General features: G+C 39.2%; 2 protein-coding genes across 4 annotated transcripts in view; one reads left to right on the forward strand and one right to left on the reverse strand.

The window, feature by feature from the left end:
* The window catches only part of KIF2A (kinesin family member 2A), a 53,048-nt gene extending 38,113 nt beyond the window's left edge, over positions 1-14,935 (forward strand). The window contains exons 16-21 of one of the 3 annotated variants that reach the window (XM_027723519.2): positions 4,411-4,478; positions 6,139-6,252; positions 7,363-7,513; positions 9,128-9,229; positions 11,216-11,351; positions 13,182-14,935. In XM_027723519.2, coding sequence (XP_027579320.1) covers positions 4,411-4,478; positions 6,139-6,252; positions 7,363-7,513; positions 9,128-9,229; positions 11,216-11,351; positions 13,182-13,267 — 657 coding nt within the window. In that variant the 3' untranslated portion in view covers positions 13,268-14,935. The remainder of the gene's footprint in view (positions 1-4,410; positions 4,479-6,138; positions 6,253-7,362; positions 7,514-9,127; positions 9,230-11,215; positions 11,352-13,181) is intronic. The other 2 variants (XM_039379740.1, XM_027723520.2) reach the window with 2 other exon arrangements.
* A 1,584-nt stretch (positions 14,936-16,519) lies between these two features.
* Positions 16,520-22,120, reverse strand: DIMT1 (DIMT1 rRNA methyltransferase and ribosome maturation factor). Its single transcript, XM_027723522.2, has 12 exons — positions 21,969-22,120; positions 21,806-21,879; positions 21,315-21,401; positions 20,877-20,938; positions 20,674-20,767; positions 20,535-20,584; positions 19,606-19,729; positions 19,399-19,491; positions 18,646-18,710; positions 18,385-18,448; positions 17,796-17,902; positions 16,520-17,112 (listed from the first exon to the last, which is right to left on the reverse strand). The coding sequence occupies exons 1-12, from the start codon at positions 22,021-22,023 to the stop codon at positions 17,070-17,072; spliced, it is 918 nt and encodes a 305-aa protein (XP_027579323.1). The 5' UTR covers positions 22,024-22,120; the 3' UTR covers positions 16,520-17,069.
* Positions 22,121-22,616: the final 496 nt, after the last annotated feature.

A 22,616-nucleotide genomic window follows, 5' to 3' on the forward strand; every position in this document is an offset into this window, starting at 1 on the left:
TGTCAAGCATTGAAACAGCCTGCCCAGGAAAATGGTCAAGTCACCATCCATAGAGGTATCTAAAAGATATGTAGATGTATCACTTAAGGACAGTGGTGGTGGGCTTGGTTGGGTAAATGGTTGGATTCAATGATTTTAGAGGTCTTTTCCAACCCAAATGATTCTGTGATTTCAGATAACTTGCTCCTGTCTCACTTTTTATTGACCTTTCTTATTTCTTCCTTTAGTTTTCTCTCTAGGCAGGCAGCTAGAAACACTTCAAGCTAGAATTTTGTCTGTTTGTTTTTAATAATGTCTTAGTTATAGAAGAGTCTTTTTTGTTGATGCAGAATTTTGGAAAAGTCGTGTAGACTGGAAATACTAAGATTAGTTATGATCTTTAAATGAGAAAGACTAAAAGTTGGTACCAAGGGCATCAGCATGTGCTTCAGGCTGTTGAGGGGGAAGTTACTGGGATAGATAGAATGAATAGCTGTAAATAAATATGTAAAAAATATATATGTGTATAATATATAAAATAAAATATTAATCAAAATTATTGAAAATATTAATTATTATTAGCTATTATAGATATATAAAGACATGATTATATATACATATGTAAATAGTTGTTGAATTGTTGTAAATGTCCATCAGTCTGAAAAACAGAATTATTCTGGCAGATGGAGGAAAGAACAGATAAAAGCACTGACATCAAGTTGTCTTATTATTCTTAATATTTCTCCTTATGAGAAGGCAAACTCTCTGCAGTGCACACCGATTACTAGGCTTCTTTGGTTACTTTTCACTGACTCCTTGGAATTACTTAGTCTGGAAGCCAAAAAGGTCTGCAGACCACAACGTTAAAGCTGTGGTATTAGGGCAGCCTAGTCTTCCCTTTAGCTGTTAGGTATGGCTATAATGTGAAAATGGTGATAAGATAGCATTTATTAACCTACCTTTCTGCAGTTTTCTGGTGAAAAGACAGGATTGTTTTCTTTCCCACTGAAACATACCTAGCTGAAGATGCCCCTGCTTACTGGAGAGGGGTTGAAATAAATGACCTTGAAGAGCGTTTTCCAAACCAAATCATTCTATTATTCTATAACTTCGTAAATCCTATCCAGGATCAGAAAGCTAAATTGTGCATCTCCAGTGAGTGTATCCACACTGCCGAAGGAAGTTTGAAAAGTTAGCCTGTTGGAAGTTACTCTCTGCACTTTGAATAACTAACATTTGTGAATATTTCATGGAAGATCTGCTTCCTTCAAAAGAAATCCAGAGACATATAGTCAGCATAGATAAGTTTTTTTGAACTTTATTAGTCATTGCAGTTTTACTGTTCTTGTCCTTAAATTGTTTGAGAAACCATTTAGTAGGATAATTTATCGCCATTTGAAAGTTGCAATGTGACTACATTGAATAGTCTCATTTTTTAACCAGTCCTGCTCCTTGACATGCTGCATCCTTGATGTGCTGCAGTCATTGCTGAAGTGCCAGACCCATCAACCCTCCAGGGTGGGAGTAGGAGCCTGCAGACTTCAGTGTCCCAGCAGGGCCATTGATCCCACTGTGATGGCTTATAAGCAATGTAGACACATGCGAAATAGAAAGAATGGTAATTTCAGGTCTTAAAGATACTCCTGTTTGTAAGTAGTGCAGCTTTTTCCATCCCCATTTGGAATTCAGAATGAGGAAGTGAGTGACAAAGAGGTCAGAGTCCTCCTGTCCTGCCTGGACTGGGCTTGTTGGGACATGAGGAGATGTCATATACCAGGAGTTGTGCATGGGTTCATGTGCCCTGAAAGGGGTATCCACATGGCTGACAGCACCTGCAGAGGCACATCTCTATGTGCATTTAACTGTATGTACTATAGCAGCTGTACTGCTCTTTATACTCTTTATACTCTTTAAAATGTTGAAGCAGTCTCCTAGTATTGTAGCAATTTTGTAAATAGGTAAAGCAAAAGACACGCACACAAGCAGAGGAAAACCCAGAATTCATTCACTTCCCATTGTCAGGCAGGTTCAGCTGTGCCCAGGAAAGCGGGGCTGTATCACATATAATGATGCCTTGGGAAGACAAACACCATCACCCTAAACATCCCTGTCTCTGGCATGCTCTGAACATTGAGCTGATGGAAGAGATGCATACATCTTTCACGTTATATAAGTCAGGAAGGGTTTTAGGAATGGCTAAGTTTTTGTTAATTAGAACCCAGCACAAGAGATGTGCAATTGTGTGATCTTAAATCTATGCTTGTTGTTTTCATTGGTAACTGATGTGTGTTTTCATTAGTAACTGGTATGTAAATTTAGCAGTTTAAACTTAAGTCTGTATGGTAGTAGGCTCTTTAGGCTTTCTAACCTGCTTCCACCACATATTTTTCCTTTCTCCCCAGAAGTTCCTCTTGGGGTGACAACTTCTGCTTTTGTATAGGAATGTCAGCAGCAGGATGTAAGAGAAGATTGGGATTATCTAATTCCCATCAATTTAAGTCTCCTGAGAGACTAAGAGGCATCATTCTTGTGATGCCATGACAAATGTTATTGTGTAGAATCATAGAGGTGTTTGTCATGGGTAGAGCCTTTACTGCTCTCTTGAAAAGAGCACAGGTGGAAAAATTGGACTACTGAGAGAAACTAGGACAAATAGTATTGCCACTGTTGCCCAATCACAGTTTTTATTTTTGCTGAGTTCTGGAAAGAAGTTACTATCTTCAGAGTATCTTATTTAACTGGAAAAGGAACGACCTTTAGATTCCAAATATATCTGATAAAAAGTTTGCTGTCAAATATTGTTTACAGAAAACTTCTGATTGAGGAAGAAGTATCATAGAATCATGCCATAGAACCATAGAATCAGCCGAGTTGGAAAAGACCTCAGAGGTTGTCAAGTCCAACCCTTGATCCAAGACCCGTGGTTACTACATACACCGTGGCACTAAGTGCCACATCCAGTCTCATCTTGAAAACCTCCAGGGACGGTGAATCCACCACCTCCCTGGGCAGCCCATTCCAGTGTCTGATTACTCTCTCTGTAAAAAATTTTTTCCTAATATTCAACCTAAACCTCCCCTGGCACAGCTTAAGACCATGCCGTCTTGTCCTACTGCTGGTTGTCTGGGAGAAGAGACCAACACCCACCTGGCTACAACCTCCTTTCAGGTAGTTGTAGAGAGTGATGAGGTCTCCCCTGAGCCTCCTCTTCTCCAGGCTAAACAACCCCAGCTCCCTCAGCCTCTCCTCATAGTTCATGTGCTCAAGTCCCTTCACCAGCCTCGTTGCTCTTCTCTGGACCTACTCCAGCACCTCAGTATCCTTCCTGAACTGAGGGGCCCAGAGTACTCCAGGTGTGACCTCACCAGTGCTGAGTACAGGGGATGAATCACTTCCCTGGACCTGCTGACCACGCTGTTCCTGATAGAGGCCAGGATGCCATTGGCCTTCTTGGCCACCTGGGCACACTGCTGGCTCGTGTTCAGCTTCCTGTCAATCCAAACTCCCAGGTCCCTCTCTGTCTGGCTGCTCTCCAGCCACTCTGTGCCCAGCCTGTAGCGCTGCATGGGGTTGTTGTGGCCAAAGTGCAGGACCCGGCACTTGGCCTTGTTGAACCTCATCCTGTTGGAATCAGACCATCTCTCCAGCCTGTCCAGGTCCCTCTGAAGAGCCCTCTTGCCTTCCCAGCAGATCAACATGCCCCCCCCAATTTGGCGTCATCTGCAAATTTGCTAATGGTACACTCAATCCCCTCATCCACATCTTCAGTGAAGATATTAAAGAGAACTGGGCCCAACACTGATCCCTGGGGGACACCACTAGTGACCGGCTGCCAATTGGATGCAGCACCGTTCACCACCACTCTCTGGGCCTGGCCATCCAGCCAGTTCTTAACCCATCAGAGAGTGCACCTGTCCAACCTGTAGATGTCTTTACTTAGGAAAATAGTTAAATTAAACTCATCTTTAATACTGTTAAGTATGATTTTTGACTATGGCCAAAATCATCATAGTCTCCTTGAACAGCGAACAGCCTACAGAGATATATGAAAAATAATCTAGTAACTGTTTGGAGGATATATTAGTTTTACACTCTGTTGAGTTGCATATTTCCCATTTTGAGGAGTCTTTTATTTTTTAGTTAGAGTTTTGCATTTACATATTATGTTACCAAGGTGGTGAAGTTAGAGAAATTGACTGAATTTCTGTGAATTCTTGATGTTCCTTTTATGGTTAAAGGAAATTGAAGCTTTGACTGGACATCTGTGTCCCTGAGATGCTGCTGTATAAGGACAACTGTACATAGCAGACATTTTTTGTAGAAGATTGCAAATGAAACTGGAGATTAAAAAAATGTATGAAGTTAATTTGAGTTCATCTACCCTTTCATGTGTACAAAGCGATTTATTAACATGTGGCTTGTTTTCTCCAGATTGCTACAATTTCTCCGGGGATGGCATCATGTGAAAACACTCTAAATACATTGAGATATGCAAACAGGTATAAAAAATATTATTTCTTATAGCTATACCAGCTGTTGATGACTGACATTTGAAATAGTTGTTCCATGATGTATAATTATTTTAGCTACTTGAATAATTTGATCGTAGTTGCATTTCTTAATAAGATCCAAATTACTGATCCAGGCTCACATTTAATTTAAGTTGTCACTATAGAAATTGCATTTACACCATTATCCAGAAATGCAGAGATGGATGATGTGGATTGCAAGATATGTGGGAGATGTCACTATTAGTTTTGCCCCTGCTATGGAGGAACCATCTCCTGCATTAGTGTTTGTGATGATTCCCTGGGACGTTAGCTACAAGTTCTGTGATGTTATTTTTTTTTTCATCCCCGTGGTGGAATTGTGTACAGTTGCCAGTCTCTATCATACGTTCATATGAAATTTCATGCTTCCCAAATACAGGCAAATATCTGAGACCCCTAAACAAAAAGGCAGTAAATCTGACAGACTTTTTGATCACTGTGGAGAAATTAGCACCTCCAGAGGCAAATGCTGATGCTCTGAGACCTGTACTGCTCTAAGAAAGTGTTCAGCTCTCCCCAGTGAGTTTGAAAGAAACCCTCACCTGCTGCAGTTCTCCCACATTTAATAGAAATGGGGTGATCAGGTCCTGTGTGTCCCTGCAGTCAGACCTTGACCCAGAGACTCCCCATGTTTTGCTGCAAAGCACAAAGGCTGCAGACAGGGGCCATCAGGTACCCTGGTTTTGCCATTTTTTACCATGTGGTGGCCTGCTTGCCCCAGTGAAAGATGGCAGAATCACGACAGCTCCTGCTTGGCTGGGCACCACAGCCAGTTGCTGTCTGGGCACAAAGGCCTGCCAGGAAGGCTTACCACCAGCTCCTCTCGATATCCAAATGTCCCTGTGTCTGAGTCAAGGGAGCCAGTAGTAAACCTGCCTGGCTTGGACCAGTCTGTGTATTTTCCTTCCTGGAGAGAAGGAGGCTTCTCCTCACCTCCTTACAGTAACATAACAAAGGACTGTCCACATTCAAGACTCGTTGGAAATTTTACCCCCTTACAGAACTTGTGTTGCTGAAGTGACTCTACAAAGAGTCACTACAAAACTAATTAAACACCTGTTTCTAGTGTACTAATTAGTTGTACTGAAACTGTTTCCTCCCCTTGGTGTTAAAATTGTATGTTGTTACAGAGTACCTGTCCCTGTAATGTTCCTTCATGTGTTTGTATGGTTTTTTATTTTTTTCTAACAATACATCATTTTCACAGTTTTTAGGTGCTGGGCACTACTGTGTGTGCAGTGAAGAAAGGAGGCAGAATAGAATTTAAAGTTTTGTAGCTGTAGTGGTTTGATATTTTAAAAGGAGCCATTTAGTGGAATATTGGATGTAGACCAAATCTTATTAACTATACAAACGCAAATCTGGAACTACTCTTCTGAAAACACTGCTATTATGGTCCCCTGCAAATTAGCAGCACTGGTTTTGTTCAGTTTTATTAGTAATCTGAACTGCTTGCAGAAAGTTTAAATATGTTGACACACATGTGTTTTAGTATAAAAATAATTTTGTAGTTAAATATTAAAGAAGTATGCTAAACAAAGAGTTGTCATTTTAACTGTGTTTATGAGAACATTTTCTTTTCATTTGCCACTGTATTTTGCTGCTGCAGAGTAAAGGAATTTGGAATTAGTCCTTCGGACATTCCCTTCTCACAGGGTAGTGGCAGTCGCTCTGATCTCTCTCCTTCCTATGAGTATGACGACTTTTCTCCTTCAAACACCAGGTCTACTTCATTCTATACATGGAATCTTTAAGTTTTCTTTTTGGCTATGTAATTTTACAGATCAACCTTTCATTAGTTGCCTTGCCATGAGTCACACATACGTTGTTTTTATTTTGGTTTGGCAGGTGATGGTTCTGCATGATCTGCAATCATCTTCCCAGTATTTTGTTTATGCTCCTTAAACATCCACATTCTGTATCCAGACTTGCTAGTTTCTTTCATACATTAAAAAAAAAATGGTGATGTCACCTTCGTATATTTAGTGGACCAAATCTAACAATTCCGTATTTAGGGTAACTTAAATATCTCTGAAAAGTTTTGTAAATAATTCTGTTATTAAAACTTTTCATCACCCTGAAGTTAAATGAAAAATATTTTCCACTGTAATAAGTAAGTGCTAGTTGAAAAAATCATTTTTCCCATTAAAGAAATGAAGAATATGTTCTAAAACTTGCTATACTTTCAGACTTTTATCCATCTTTCATAAACTTACTTTTAAATGGGATTTTTTTGACAGAAGCGTTACTAATCTTTGAGCTACTTTCATGCTGCAAGAGCCTAACATTTTTTTAAAATATTTTCAACTTTGAAATGAATTAAAGGATCTATTTGTTCTCTGAAATACTTGGTTGCAAGTTATTATTTTCTTCAGAATTTCTTGGCTGTTTTGCTTATAACAGCTAATGGGGTGCTGATCAACTAAATATTTAAAACACAATTGTGTATTCAGAAAAAGAAAGGCGGTCAGGTTTAGGGTGCTGAATGAACTTTCCTTTCAAATATCACTCATTGTTAAGGAGTTACTGTTGAGGGGGTTGAGATTTTTGCCCTCCTGTTAAGTAGTAGTAAGATTTTAATGAGGAAATGCCTCTTGCTAGAAAATTGGTTGTAATCCACATGCAAGTAGTAAAACTGCAATGGTCCATCCTTTTTACAAATCAGACTAACACCTTTTTGTCACTGAAAGTACATTAAATTTGTGAAGCTGACATCATCATCTTCCTTATTAAATGAATTAATTATGCATAAACATATAGAGCTTTATTTTTGATTGTGACTCTTTTGCACAGGAGGTTACTAATTTACAACTGGAACATTTTCTGTTTGTAGGGTGAAGGAGCTGACAGTCGATCCTAGTACCTCAGGGGACATCCGTTCCATTATACACCATACTCCCAATCAGATGGATGACTTGGAGACACAGTGGGGTGTGGGAAGCTCTCCTCAGAGAGATGATCTCAAACTGCTTTGTGAACAAAACGTGAGTAGTTTACAGTATTACATGGAAAGAGATAATGAAATACAGTGGCAGCACAAATCCAGATTAATGTGTATTTGTAGCCTGTTAGCAAGATCTTCAGGTAAATAGATCATGCCTCTTCACTTTTTCACTTTTTTGTTCATTTGCATACAAAAGAAAAACCAAACCCAAAAACATTTCTTGAAGTTTTTTTTTTTAATCGTCCTTTCTGATTAGGGATTTTAATATCTCAGCAGGGTCTGCTCTAGGCTCTGGCAATCTGTACGTGTGCATTTTTTTCCAGTATAGCTTCACATTTTTTTCAGCAGATAGCAGTATCTGGGACATTTGTCTTTTTTATTTAACACTCTTTGTGGTCTTGAGCATTATTTTCCCTGCATGCAAACCCCATTTCAAGTGAGTTTGCCTTCCTCTGCATGTAGAAATCTGGCTACCCATCATTCTTCCTCCTGGCATCCTGATTTTCCTGGGGTTAAACCCCAGTGCACTGTTTGGGAAGAGAACTACGTGATGGTCCCAATATGTCTTCCTGTGCTGCAGGAGTGGGGAGCTGAGAGGCATCTTCCAAAGGGCATTTTCCCTCATTGCTGATTATCAGCTCTAGTCACGGTTCCTGAAATATTCAGTAGGGATTAAAACTCGATTTGTGAAAATGCTGATGAAAAATAGAAAGGAAAAGTCCTTAGTATCCTAACTTTTTTCACAAAACTCTGTTTCTCAGAGTTTTTCTCTTCACCACTTCTTTGTGGTGTCTGCAGTATTTCTCCCTTTGATAACTACCTTTTCTTCCAGTACTCTGTTTTATAAGAACATGCTAGTGATTCCTAAAGCTTTCCACCAGACAGTCCTTCCAGCCAGATATCCTTTCATATCACACTTGTTCATTACTCATGTGGAATGAAATTAAGCTTTAAAAAATATTTCAAAAGCATTGTATTATGAACTGTACTGTCTTGCTAAAACATTAATTAAAGCCTACCTAGCACTTTCTTCTTTTATTGTTAACGATTCATTTCTAAACAAGCCCTGTTTACCCCAGTTTGTACATCCATGAGTGCATTCTTCTAATGTATGAATCACTATGTACATTTTAGATTTCTCACTTCACATTTAATTTTTTTTCCCGAAGGATTAATTTAATTTTGATTTCCTGAAATGTATTGAATGTAATTGCTGTTCTCTTTTTTTGAAAACTGTTGCCTGTCTGTTGCAGCATGCAGAACAAAAAGCCCTGACAGAAAACCAGAGTTTTTTGTAGGCATTAAAACCTACTAGAAATTATAATTCTTCCCTTGTGGTTTCTTCTTCCCATTCTTTCAACTTGTTATTTTTATGTGGAATACCCTGTTTTCCAATATTTGCCTAGATTAGTGACTGAAAACTTTAGTGAATATTAACTGAATTGAAATCTGTAAATATTTTTAATACGTTTTGAATTTATTGCCCCTTTGCTCATTTGTGGAGATTTTCTTGTTAGAAGTATTAAATTCTGTTTTTGACAGGTTTTGCCTTCTGCATATTTCTTTCCATGTTCAGTGATGAAATGGATTACATTCAATATGTTTCTGTAGCCACAGTTCTTTCTAGACTAACAAGACTAACTATTGTTTTTAGGAAGAGGAAGTTTCTCCACAGTTGTTTACTTTCCATGAAGCTGTGTCACAAATGGTAGAAATGGAAGAGCAAGTAGTAGAAGACCACAGGACTGTCTTCCAGGTAAAAGATGGAGCTCTACTTTTTTTAATCCTAATCTAGGAATTCAGGTTTTCCCAATGAAAGTGCATACTCTTGAAGATGTAGGATGTCATCTGGATGTTCTGATCTGTCAAAGATTTCTAAATTGATCTATTATTGTAAGCCTACAGATTCCATAACCACTAACCTTTGTCCTCATGATGAAAGAGACGCATATCATCCCAGAAATTTAGTAAAGTTTTCCTTTGCCAGGGCAGGCAATTAAATAGTAACGTCTCTATCAGCTCCATTTCTGTTTGGTCGTCTCCCTCTAAGATACTGCAATACTCCGTCCAAGTATTGTATCTGAGTACCCTTTTGTGACATCTTCCTCTGAGATCCAGATGAGACACATACATTTCAAACTGTCTGTTTGCTTCCCTTTTACAGCTACGTAAAGGTTTTCATTTGCTATTTGTCAGGGTTTGTGAAAGGAATACTGCCCATGCAGTGTAGTGCTGGTCAGTGTTACGGAGTCTTTCACACTCACAAAATGAATTGTGGCAATGAGTTACTAGTTTTGAGAAGCAAATGTGAGTTGCTTCTGTTCATAACCTAAAGGGCCTTTAGGCAGGCTGGCTGTTTGCCAGAGAACAGCAGACCATTAAACCTGTATTAAACCTCAATTTATGTATCTAGCTTAGCAGAACGTTGATGAGTGTTCATAAAATAGTAGGATGCTGAATAACACATTTTACAACAGATGCAGAGATTGTTATTGTGAAACATTAGCCCTGAAGTAAAACATACAGAAGTGTGAAAGTCATATGCCATATGCTGTGGCTGTGTCCTAATGCTTGTGACTTCTGGAGAGACAAACTGCATTAGTTAAAGATGTTATTGCCTCTGTGTGACCATCTGGCCTTCTGCTCTAGACTACTGCTCCTTCCAGTGGTCAGTGGAAGGAAACATGTCTGAGCCTCAGGTTCCTTTGTTCGCAGCATGGCTTGTTAGTTTATGCTGTGCGAGTGGCTGGGCTGCCCCGATACACAATCTACCAGCTGTACCAGTCATCTTCTGTCAGCTTTTTCCTGGAAGCAACTGATACAAAACATCCTTTCCTAATAAAGATGGCTAAACTATACCAACACAAGGAAACGTGCTCTAAAGGTTTTGGGTTTTCTCTGTTTTGGATGTACAAGATAATGTTAGATGAGTCTTACCCCAATGCAAGCTCCTTCTATCCTGAAAGCCAGAAAACAATTTTCAATTTTGCTTAGGTTACTGAGCACAGAAGGAAAGACTTTATTTTAGTGTGTCAGGCCCAGCATGCCTAGAACTGTCAGCTGCTTTCTTTTTTTAAATCAAAGCATTTCTGATGGGATCAGTTCTGATCACAGCTTTGCATAGTTCTGTAAGATTTAAGCTTCTCTTTCAATTCTTCTTTGCTTTTTTTTTCCTCTTTTTTTTGATGATATTCAGAGTGCAAAGATGCCTGAGAAAGAGCCTTTACTGTAGTCCTGTGAGTGGAGTTAGATCATGCAATTACTGAGTTTAAAATAGATCTTCTATACAGCTTTTCTCAAAACTAGACAAAATTATCTTGGCTTCTTGTCTGTAGTAATGACTCTAGGACTATAGTCAGTGGTAACCAGCTGATACTTCAAATTGAATCTTGACTTCAAAGTTTGAAACTTGCCTAAGGGGACACAACCATGACATTAAGTTCTGCTTGCTGAGTTTCTTAGCTTTAGAACCACTTAATGTTTTGAATTTGAAGAGTACTGGTGTAGCTGGGGTTTACCTGTTGCTGGTATGACCACTGGAATTAAAACATAAGGTAGAAAAGATACAGTTTTGCTGAATTAGGAATAAGATTTCATTTTAGTATTTAAATCTGTTATATTGAGGTGACTAGACAGTAAACGTATGGTAATTTTGATAAAAAGTCTAAATCAGCTCATTGTCTTGACACTTGTCTTGAAACTTTGCTGATGTATTTTTTGATTTTTTTAAACTTTTATCTAGGAATCTATTAGATGGTTGGAAGTTGAAAAACTGCTTCTTGACATGACAGAAGAAGTAGACTATGATGTGGATTCTTATGCTACCCAACTTGAAGCAATTCTAGAGCAAAAAATTGATATTCTGACCGAACTTAGAGGTAAATTGCTTTTAATCACTTTTCTGTACATTATTAGCATATGCCATGGAGACTTGCAGTAATAATGAGGAGGAAAAAAAAGAGTGTGAATATATTCAAGGGTCTTTTTTACCCACTTGTCCACTTGTGCTGCTCTGCAGTGTCCTTTGGAAGGAACATTTATTCTGCTGCCTGAGAACAGGTTCACATCTGTGCTCAGATCATCCTAACATAAAGGAAGATTCTATGCTTTACCTCCAGGAAGTATAAACTCAATCCTGCAATTTTTTTTTTTCCTTTTTTTTCAAAACACTGAAGGAAGGTAAGAAAATCCAGACCAACTGTATGAAAAAACCCAGAAAGCAATGCAATGAGGAAAAAGTAGTAGGAACTCCCAGTTCCGGCTCTGTTGCATTCTGTAGTGTAGCAGGGAGCCTGCTGTCATTTTTTTAAGACTGTGCTTATGAGTGGCATCAAGCTCTTGAGTATCTTGGTTGGTAGTATACCTTTTTTTTTCAACAGCCTTTCTGTTAGAATTTTGTCAGCTTATCTATGCTGAAAGACAAATTGCAGATTTACTACTTTACTTGGTGCCCAAAATTTACTCTTCCACTTATCTTCTAAAATAAGCTTGTCATCTTGGTACCTCATGGAGATGAGTTTTTCGTTTCCATTTTTTGTTAACTATTTGGACTCTAGGAGAAATGCTATACTGGTAAAAGCTTAAGGGTGGGGTTTGGGGCTGAGGGGAGGGGTTTTTTGATGTGGTAGAAAACTGTAAGTTAAAATCTTACTTTTTATTCAGTCTATCTGCTGTAAATTAGAAGAGTGCATCAAGCGAATCAGATGTGACCTGTTTGCCTCGTAAGCATGCCAGTTATGCTTTAGCTAGGGATTGGGGGTTCCTTTTCTTTTTATGGATGATGGCTTCCATTTCAGAAGACAGTTTGAGACACCAGCAGTGAAAAAACAGTTTAGGTGACTTCCTGTTTTTCAAAAACTTACTAGATATTGTTTTTGAAACAAGGTACTGGAGGTAAAATGCTATCTAAGAGATCCTTGCATCTTTACAGGAAGCATGATGTATGTGTAGTTTTACAGGAGGGAACACCTGTTAAGTCAAAAATTCTGTCTTGGCATCTTCTATGTTCTGCTCATGGCTCATAATGATCACTGATTTGTTCGGCTTTTACTTCTGTCACTGTGGGACTGACATCTTTATGTTGTCCTTTTGGTTTCCTTCTTCCCACTCTTGGGCTTATTACTGGGGAATGGAAGGGAACAGGAATAGAAGTATGAGGATGCCACACTTTTTTCTCAGGTTTCTCCCATTCTTATTAGTTATGATGAAACAAATGAATGATGCATTTAACTGTTTACAGTTGAATAAGTTCCAAAATTTATTCACAAATGCTTTTCACATTCATAGGAAAACAGGGGGACTAGAAATTAAATGTACAGAAGAGGCTGATTGTACGCTGAATAAGATTTTGTATGCCTCCAAGGTTGGTTTGGAAGGTGCTGGGAAGGAAAAGTAAACATGTAGTATCTCCCTACATTCTCTAAGATAGAAGGAGGATGTAAGTGTGCATTCTGGGCATGCAGTTGTGCAGTTTACAAACCTACCCTGCCTAAAGACAGGGGTAGCATCCAAGAAGGGACTAAGTTGCTAAGCAACTTGTTTGTATGGTGAGTATTGAATTTAAGTTTGTAATTTGTAGCATCAGCTATTTTTGTGAAGGAATGTTCTTTGTTGTGCACGAGGCCTGGGATGTAGAGGATCAGGGTTTAGTTTCCAGATCTGTTCAGCACAGGCACATCAGTATTCATTCTCTTCTGTTTTCATTAAAGACAAAGTGAAATCGTTCCGGGCAGCTCTTCAAGAGGAGGAACAGGCCAGTAAACAGATCAACCCGAAAAGACCACGTGCCCTTTGAAATGGGCCTTTGCTGCTAGAGGAATCCATGAACCTGTACTGCTGTAGCACACATTTGTTACAAAACCCAGTGGCCAGGGGAACTCAACTACTTGAAAGTGTAAAAGCGTTAGAAATGTCTGTGGAAATGTCCTGTTTCTTATTCACCTGAATGACATTTTCAGTTTTATGTGAAATGCTCCTATGATGTCTACAAAATGCTTCTAGACCAGACAGCACATCCATGCAGGGTTCAGATCTGTGAAGCACTTTGTTTTTAATATTTCATTTATTCAAATAGTGAAATTTGTTTGGAGATACTTGCCATGTTTTTCATAATGAAGTAAAACTGTGGCCATTAAAGTCACAGCACTTCCTTCTGACCATGTTGTCTTATTACAAAGTCTAGCTGTGCAGTTCTAAAATTGTGGCATGCATGCACACACTAGTGGTTTTATATAACTTCTCTTCTACAGACAGCTGTGCTTACCTCTTCCCATTCTGTGCCTTGATGAAGGCTACTTAACCCTAGACATCCTTTCTGAAGCACAGCCTTAAAAAACTACATTCCTTATTCGTCAATATAAATTACTTCAGTGTGTGTACATTTTTGATGTTTTAATACTTATTTTTTGGTGGCTAGTTTCATTTCACAGGATGTGCCATATCATTTGAACAGGAACTGCAAGCTGTTAGGAGTGGACAAACAGCTGGACATTCCATTTTCCTTGTACAAATCTGGAATCTTGATTTATTTGAATACCATAAAGAATGGTTATATAATTCTAACATTTTATCTGTAATAATAAAAAAAAACAAACAAAAAAACCAACAAACCAACAAAACCCCACAAAAATATAAATTAGTTGATGTGTAATAAAGGCTAATGTTTAAGTACTAAGGAGAGTTGTACCTTAGGATAATGCAGATATATGGTATGTGGTGATAATGCTGTGTATGGATAGTTTAACTGTCAAACTTTGGGGATAAATACATCCATACTGGCCTTTCACATACTGTTTTAAAAACTTGGCTTTTGATGCATGACAAACTTACATGTACATTAACCGTAGTCTGCAGGTAGTTTGAGTAGTTCTGTTGCTTTAAGAAGTAGCTAATACCTATTTTTCCCTTTGTACAGTGCCAGCAGCTGAAAAGTGGGGTGAAATTGCATCATTTGATGATTTTGCACAATACCTCTACCTAGCGCTAATAGAAATCCTGCAAGTACCTGAATTCTCACAAATGGCGCCATGTATATCAGCACTTTTTAGATGGTGGCACTCCAGTTATTTTTGCAAGTCAGTATCCAAAAAACATTGACCTTTCATGTAAGAACTTCTTGTCAAATGAAGAACTGTAGATCTCTCTAGGAGTTCTCCCTGTTTCCAAGAGTTCCTATCAGCAGACTTTCCCTTGGAACTGTTTAAGAATTACTTTTGGAATACAAGCCTGTTTGTTTGTGCCAGGCGTGGGGGGAAATAAAGGGAAGGCAATGAAAAGAGAGTTAAATGAGCCAGAATTTCTTGTAGTGTTTAATGTTTGTATCTCCCATAGAAGGGTAGGCTATGGGGAAGCTCTTGTTGCATCATGGTTAAAATTAAAAAGTTCTCCTGTGTGTAAACATTAAAACTGAAACAATGTAGATTTTACATAACGTGTTTAATAAATTAAGCTATTAAATGAATTACATCTGAGAATTTTTGTTATTGTTTCAGAAGGGTTAAAATTTGTCAGCACATTGGTTACATTTTTGAAAAGAATACTTACTCTGAATTCAGAGTGAGTATTTACTTCTGCAGCGAACTCTTCTTCACAGGTTCGTCATATAGGAAGAAGTTCCCCAGAGCACTGTCCTAACTTTAGTTTTGCATCAGGTCTTAAAAGAAGCATCACACCTTTCTCAACATTTAAGAATGTCATCCATCACAGTTAAAAGAAAAGAAACCACGAAAAGGCAGGCAGTAGCTTTTGTTAGCAGGTAGGTTATTGTATAATACCAGAGGGTTCCTTTGAAACTGCTCCTACAGAATTCTAGAAAGCCTCTGAAGATTGAGACATCCTACATGAGTAACAGTGGCTTCCATACTATTCGTCCATGGAGCCACAACCAGGCTGTGGCTTCCTGCTGGTACCAAAGGGGACAGGAAGGACAGAATTCACTTTCAGCAGCTTTTTACTAAGCTGCATAATTACATGTGTCCTTTCAGGCAGCACATGCAAGTGGAAACTGTGTCTATAGCCAGTCTTTGTGCCAGAGCCTTATGTGTGATCTATACAGATACTGAAGCATTGAGAATTGAGATAACCTGATACGGCTGGCTGGGCACCTGACTTCCTGTAGCCCATAGCCGCGATGCACTGGAATTACTTTTAAAAGGACTTAAGCAAGCTTATCCTCAATTCCTGTCCTGTAAAATGAAAGCATTTATGAAGTGTGACACAAGCCTCCAGCATTTGTTCCCTCTGTATTAGTCTGAGCATATTCCTTGTGGCTACTTACCCGACTCACAATTTGGTTCTGCATTCAGTGAAGCAGCATGAGAATTACTGAATTATTAAACTGTGAAATAAATGAGCAACTCAGTCTTTAAAGTCAACAGCTCAGGATGCCTGCAAATTCAAGTCTATTTCTGAATCAGTGACTTCTAAAGAACTGAGAGGGGATGTCAATGGTGGAACTAGTTGGACTCAAGAGATCTTTTCTATCCCTAATGATTCAGTGATGTGTATAAATGAAGTTTATCTTACAGGTTTTGCTAATTTGCCTCTTTTCCATTTAAGTGTTGTCTTATGGAAAGATATACTACACTATACCTGAAAAAAATAACATGGTATTTAATACACAGGGTGATGCTTTCACCCCTGCATCCTGCTACAGTTAATAGTTGATGTTTTTGACAGCTGTGCTGCAGAGTTTATGCAAACTTCCTTGGAAAAGCTCTGCCTTGTCCTTAACAACTCACATATATATATATAACCCAAACTATATTAAAGACACTTCAGTACCTTTCTGTGAGGACGCAGGGATGCATTTCAGTCTCACTGAAAGCTCTCATCTGTGCTAAAACTCCTCCTTGCCTTGAAGGGTGAAATAGTTACCTTACAAAAATAACTACTTGAATTTATACTTGGCCAAAAAACCCCTTCCTCTGTGCTTATGAGATGTGGCCTTTCTGTAGTTTTCTTCTAGTTATTACAGTGGGGGATGAGAGGGTAAAGGTGATTACACTGGTGGTTTCAGGTACCTCAATAATGTTTAAGTGATACCAAGTCCACAAGATAAATGCTCTTGTTTCTGAGAAACAGTTACTGGGATTTCTCAAAGAGAGGCAAATTACTAACAGACTTGGAATATGGGTAGTTACCAGAGGACAACTGGAAGAGACAGGCATTTCAAATCAAAAGAGTTTAAATACATGTTAAAACAAACAAACAAACAAACAAACAAACAAACAAACGGAATGATCACAACTCCACTTTTGTTGTCCAGACCAGGGTTGTACTGTCGAGTATTATGCAAGAATATACTGAGATGAAGTCCACAATCAGAGAACATAGATTTCAATTGTGGCAGCCTCAAGCCAGTTTTGGGTATATTTAGAAATGCACTTGTCATGAGGAAGTCCAGCACCTTGCTTCAGTTGTGAAAGAATGCACTGCTTTTAAAATACAGGCAGCACAGCTTGCCTGCTGTCTGTGATAAAATCGCATCTAACATTTTAATAAGAGTCCAAGCGTAAGAGCTTGTCCCATTGCAGTCACTCTGGCTTAGGTAAGACTTTGGTGACAAAAAGCAACACCTGTCATTCTTCTAGTAGGATCTATGAGAAATGGATGCCTTCTGAATTGAAGCCATGCAGCAATCTGAAAGAGTGAAACACTTATGTTACAATGCTACATATTTATACTTCAGCTTAAGGCATTTTTAAGATGTGCTGGCTGACAAAGAAAACAGTATGAAAGCAGCCATCACTGGTCAACTGGAATAAAAAATTGCTACAAACTACAGTTATGTTAGATCATACCAGGTTTACTATGATTCTTTAAAAGCAGTAGCGGTCTTAATTATTACACTGAGAAACAGCTATGAACTTTTATCTCTAATTAGGAGAGGAGTCATGGTGCCACTTAAATTAACTGTCCAGAAGTAAAAGCAGCATATAGCAGTTAATTATTCATATTTCAAATTATGCTATAGACTATGGCCTAATCCTCAAGGCAAAAAAAGGCTGTGTAAGACTCCAGGAAAATTCTAATAACAGTTACATTACTAAAGCCATTTTTGAAGGAGCTATAGAAGGGTCTAGTACACAAACACCAGAAATCAGGTTCTTCAGCTAACTGCTTCTCAATGTTGTAACCGGCATTTAAAATATATATAGGGTTTAAGTGTTCATATTCAGGACTGGAAGCCAGGACCGTCTGGTACTGAGAGGGAAACTACTGTTCCTGTGCAACTCAACACTAATTTGAGCTACACAGGTACAGGTGCAGATAGAATTTAAAGCAGCTTAAAAGGAAGGTATAAAGAGAAAAAAAAAGGATACCGAATGAAATCATCTATATCCATTGAACGGGCTCGTTTTTCAGAGTAACCTGTATCTTTTAGGACTGTCTGTATTTTCTCAGCAATTTTGAAATTTTCGGGTATTTCCTGTCAATGGAAAATAGGATAAAAATTATATTCTACTCATAGCACAAAAAAGGTTCATTTAAATTACCTATGTTTTCCTGCTCTTAGAATAGTTCTTATTTCAAGTGATAAAAAGTTGTACTTTTTCTTGTATGAATTATTGTATTATTCTATTGTATCTGAATTTTTATATCCCAGCTCATTCACTATAAATGAATCACAACAGTATTGCAAAACACAAAAAGTTTTATTAGATTAGTAAAAGACCTTGAGACATATACAGAAAATATTTTAATGGCATACTCGATTTTAAGCTTTTTCACTATAAATTAGTGACCCTTTTAGATTTTTCACTAAGAAAAGAGGCAAGTTCCTGCCTCCCTCAAACTCTCTTGGAAAAACTTTTAACACGTTACGCTTTTCAATATTAATTTTTTACTCTTCTAAAAGACAGTATGTAGGTCACAGTACACAGAAACAGAATATATTAAAAAGGAACTTACTGTATTATGTAAGGAACAATGAATTCGGTAATTATGATCCAGCAACTGCTCTACAGCACTTGACCTAAAAGAAATACAAGTTTAGAACGGAAACTAAACTATAACTAAATTTTTTATATAAATGTGTAATTTTTTACTATAAAAAATTGTAACAACTACACAGAGCTGTTCTTTTTAAACAGCTGCCTAGTTTTCCTCTAAAAGAAATGGTTAACTGGATGGGCTCTCAAATTTTGAAAAGATTTGGCAGAATTTACTTACTTAAAAGCTGCAGAAAGTGTCTTGTTTTTCCTAACAAAGGCTATCCTTACCAGACCATCCCACTCCTGAAATTAAAAATTTCAGAACTTACAGAAAAGAACATTTAGCTACTACCAACAAGAATAGTCACTACTGACAACTTCAAAACCATACTGAAAATCCTTCATGAAAATGAATTTTTAAGCAATACAAAACCATTCCTGTCTTGGACAAAGCAATACAAATGGAGGAGAAAATACTTCACCCACAAAAACCTCTGAACTGTACTTTTTTGTGCCTAGGCACTATTAGTCAGATCCTGTGTGCTGAGAAAGCAGATATTTGAAGAAAATCTGGCTAACCTTGGGCAAGGCTGAAGTGGCCTTTAAGCGTTTTAAAAATTAAGAATGCTATCCCGTAACATCTGTCTTCTGAGATTACACACACTCATCTGAACATAAGACTTCTCATAGATACTCCTTTGACCAAAACCTACAAAGTCATCAGCTGTAAGGGTCTCTGGGAGATATTATCTATGATGAAAGGGACATTATCCGCAGTACTCCAACGGATCTTGATTTTACCAGAATTACTGTACACAAAGCTGTATCCAAATTGATGGTTGCACATTCTGTTAATGTCCTAACACAAGCCTAAACAATAGACTATGTATTTTAGAAACTCCAGCAAACAGCTGGTACTTCATAGTAAAATCAGCACATAGAACTGAGTAGCATTATCTCTAGTATGTTATGTTGAGTATACAATGGTCACCTGGAAGTTGATAGGTGGTGGTGGGTTCTTTGGCTCTATTCTTACAACACTGGATTCAACTTTGGGAGGAGGCCTGAAGTTGTTCTTTCCAACCTGTTGGTCAAGAGCAGTGAGGCAGCTGTGTGAATAAGCAGCAAATCCTCACATCCCTTGAAACACTCTTCTTCTGTCTTTGACAGCTCTGTTACCTAATGCAGAATGACATACCTTCATCAGGTGGTCCACTCGAGCTAATAACTGAGTGTTAATGGAGAGTCTGCAGTACAGTTTAGTTCCTGGTTTTGCAACCAAACGAAGTGCAAATTCCCTTTGAAACATAAGTATTGCACACCTGAGAATAACAGGTATCAGAAAATTAATTCTAAATAATTAATTTTTATGTCAAAAGACAACTAACACACTTGGAAAACACAGTTTGCCTCAGCACTTACAAATAGTAAAAGTTTATCATAAACAAACTCTGTTCTAATTTGTCAAAGTTCTCTAAAAAACCCCAAGTCATCAGAAAACTTGGTGAAGCCATCTAAGTCTCCTCAAAGATGTAAGAGAATTTAATATTAACAGTGCTAAATGGATCAGGATCAAAGACATAGGCTGGTCTCAGAGTTGCTTGCCTGTAACAAATCATTTTGAATAACTCCTTGGTTATTCAAACTCTCCGAAAATTGACCAGTAATGTCACCAACATTAGTGCTTCAGTGACTGAAATCAAGAACTGCAGACATACTGAATAACACACAGAAATACCTGGGCAATTAGACTTTTAGACCAGACAACAGGCAGTAACTTGGATTTGATCCAACCCTTTCCACACTACCTTTTTTAGGTAGGAAGGCATTTGAAATGCTACGATGCCCTACTTATCCCTGGAATGATAACTAGGTATAATATTAAAGAGGTGTAACCTGTTTTCATCAAGCTGGACTAGACGCCAAGACTAAATCTCCTCCTTATCTTAATATATCGACATAAACTAATTTCCAGGCACTATCACGTTTATATTACAGAAGAATTTTGGTGCAGCTCTGATCCATCAAACTGCTATTTTAAGAACCAAAAAAAAATTTGATCTGAAAATATTTTTAAAACTATTTTTTTTCCTAAGAGGCAATACAGAGCTCCACTCTTCCACATACCTGAAAAAAGGTCTATGAAGCAATAACTTGAAAACAAAAGGTGAAGAAATCTGAGGAAAAGAGTAATAGAGTTAGTATAATTTCTGGGAAATAATCATTTAAAAAGAAAAAAAGTTCTACCATATTGTTTAGCCCATACCTGGTAAGGCAAGTTAGCCACACACGCATTAAAGAATGGTAAGTCTGTTTTCAAGATATCTCCAACCTTGATTTCAAGCTTGTTTGCCAGACACCTGTGGGAAAAAATACATTGTGATTATCCTCAGAGAAGCACGTTGCCAAGGTTTTGTCAAAGCAACTCCACTGCTTCAAGTGCTCACTATTTCCACAGTTGATACTTACGTGCCCTGGACTCTCTTCTGAAGTTCACCAACAAGTCTAGGGTCAATTTCACATGCAATAACCTGAAAAAAGCATATATTTGCAACTTTATGCAACATCTCCTAATTGGGATTAAAATTTTAATCATAAAAACCCCCAGCCCCGTATCTATTGCCGTAGGTTTAAATAATTCTTGATAATTCCCTATTAGCTTATGCACCTTCCTCCCTCTCCGAATACGTGCAAACTTTATGGCATAAATGGATAACAGCAATGTCGTTTGATAAAACAACAAAAGATTTACACAGACAACTAAAACCTCATTGGGATTATGCAAATGTTAAAAAAAATATCCAGCGAGTGATTCTACTGATTTGAATCCAGTGTATAAAGACCACAGTCTAAGCCACAATGTGGTCAGTGGTAAGATGGCGTGCATGGGGGGGAATTCCCACTTACTTTTTTTACTTTCTCCAACATCTTTACTGTCAGGTTGCCGGTTCCCGGGCCCACTTCCAGAACGACATCCGTGCGGCGCAGAGCAGCCTAAGGACAAACAGCATTTCGAGTACTTGCCTAGAACGGATTCCGTGCAACCATTTGACTTCAGAACAAAAGATAACTGCTTTTTATGTAGCAAAAAGCGTAAACTGGGTATCAGGAGAGCTTGAGAGTCGTTTAAAAAAGAAGGAGCGGAAATTAGGGAGAACAGGAACGTCCCAACGCTGACTTATGCTGGCCAGGCTCAGAAAAGCCAGCGAGCAGCCACGTTAAAAAAAAAAATAAAAAAAAAAATCACACACACAAAGAGGTAGCGTGATGGCAATAATCGCGGTTCAGCGGTAATAGTCGCGGATCAGCGGAGCCCGGGAAGGGCCGGAGCCAGGACCGCGCGTTCCCGGAGATCCTGGCCAGGCCCGGCTCCCGGGACAGCCGCCGCCGCCTCCCACCTTCTCGATGATGCTGTTGACAACGAGGGGGTTCTTCAGGATGTGCTGCCCGGCCCCGGTATTGAAGAGGATGCCTAGGGCAGAGACCGCCGTGTTACCGCGGGTGCTCGGCCTCCCCGCTCCCGGCATCCCGCCGGTCCGGCCCGGCCCGGCCCGCACTCACCGCCGGCGCGGCCCTCCTGGCGGTCCGAGCGCTTCCCGGCCCGCGCCTTGGGCATGTCGGCAGCTCCACTGGGATCCCTCGGGAAGCGCCGGGCTCGGCTCCAACCGTCCCGGGACCGCGCTCCACGTGCCGCCGCCGCCCCCGACTGGCCGCGCGTGCTCCCGCCGCGCCGGACAGCGCTCCCTGGCGGCCCGGCGGCCTCCCCTCCATCCTCCCGCGAAAAGAGGCTCCTGCCACGTGTGATGTCCCACCCTTAAGGGGAAAGGGAGCACCCGAAATTCGTAAATGCTCGTGGAGAGAGGGAAAAGTCAGAACGTTCGCAAAAGCTTGCGAAGTTTTGTAAGTGAACTACACACGGCATGGAAATCATGCCCTTAACTATCTAAGCACACTATCTAAGAGTGGGATTTGGATAAAGGGGTAGGATGAAAAAGGAAGAAAGAAAAGATGAATTAAAGAGGGACAGGGAGAGAGAGAGAAAGGGAGGAGGGAAGGTTTGGGAAGGGAAGGGAAGGTTTGGGAAGGGAAGGGAAGGTTTGGGAAGGTTTGGGAAGGTTAGGAAAGAGAAGGTTTGGGAAGGTTTGGGAAGGTTTGGGAAGGTTTGGGAAGGGAAGGTTTGGGAAGGGAAGGTTTGGGAAGGGAAGGTTT

This window comes from Pipra filicauda, unplaced genomic scaffold, assembly GCF_003945595.2.
Source record: "Pipra filicauda isolate LSUMZ 115617 unplaced genomic scaffold, ASM394559v2 scaffold174_size2080704_pilon, whole genome shotgun sequence".
Taxonomy (NCBI): domain Eukaryota; kingdom Metazoa; phylum Chordata; class Aves; order Passeriformes; family Pipridae; genus Pipra; species Pipra filicauda.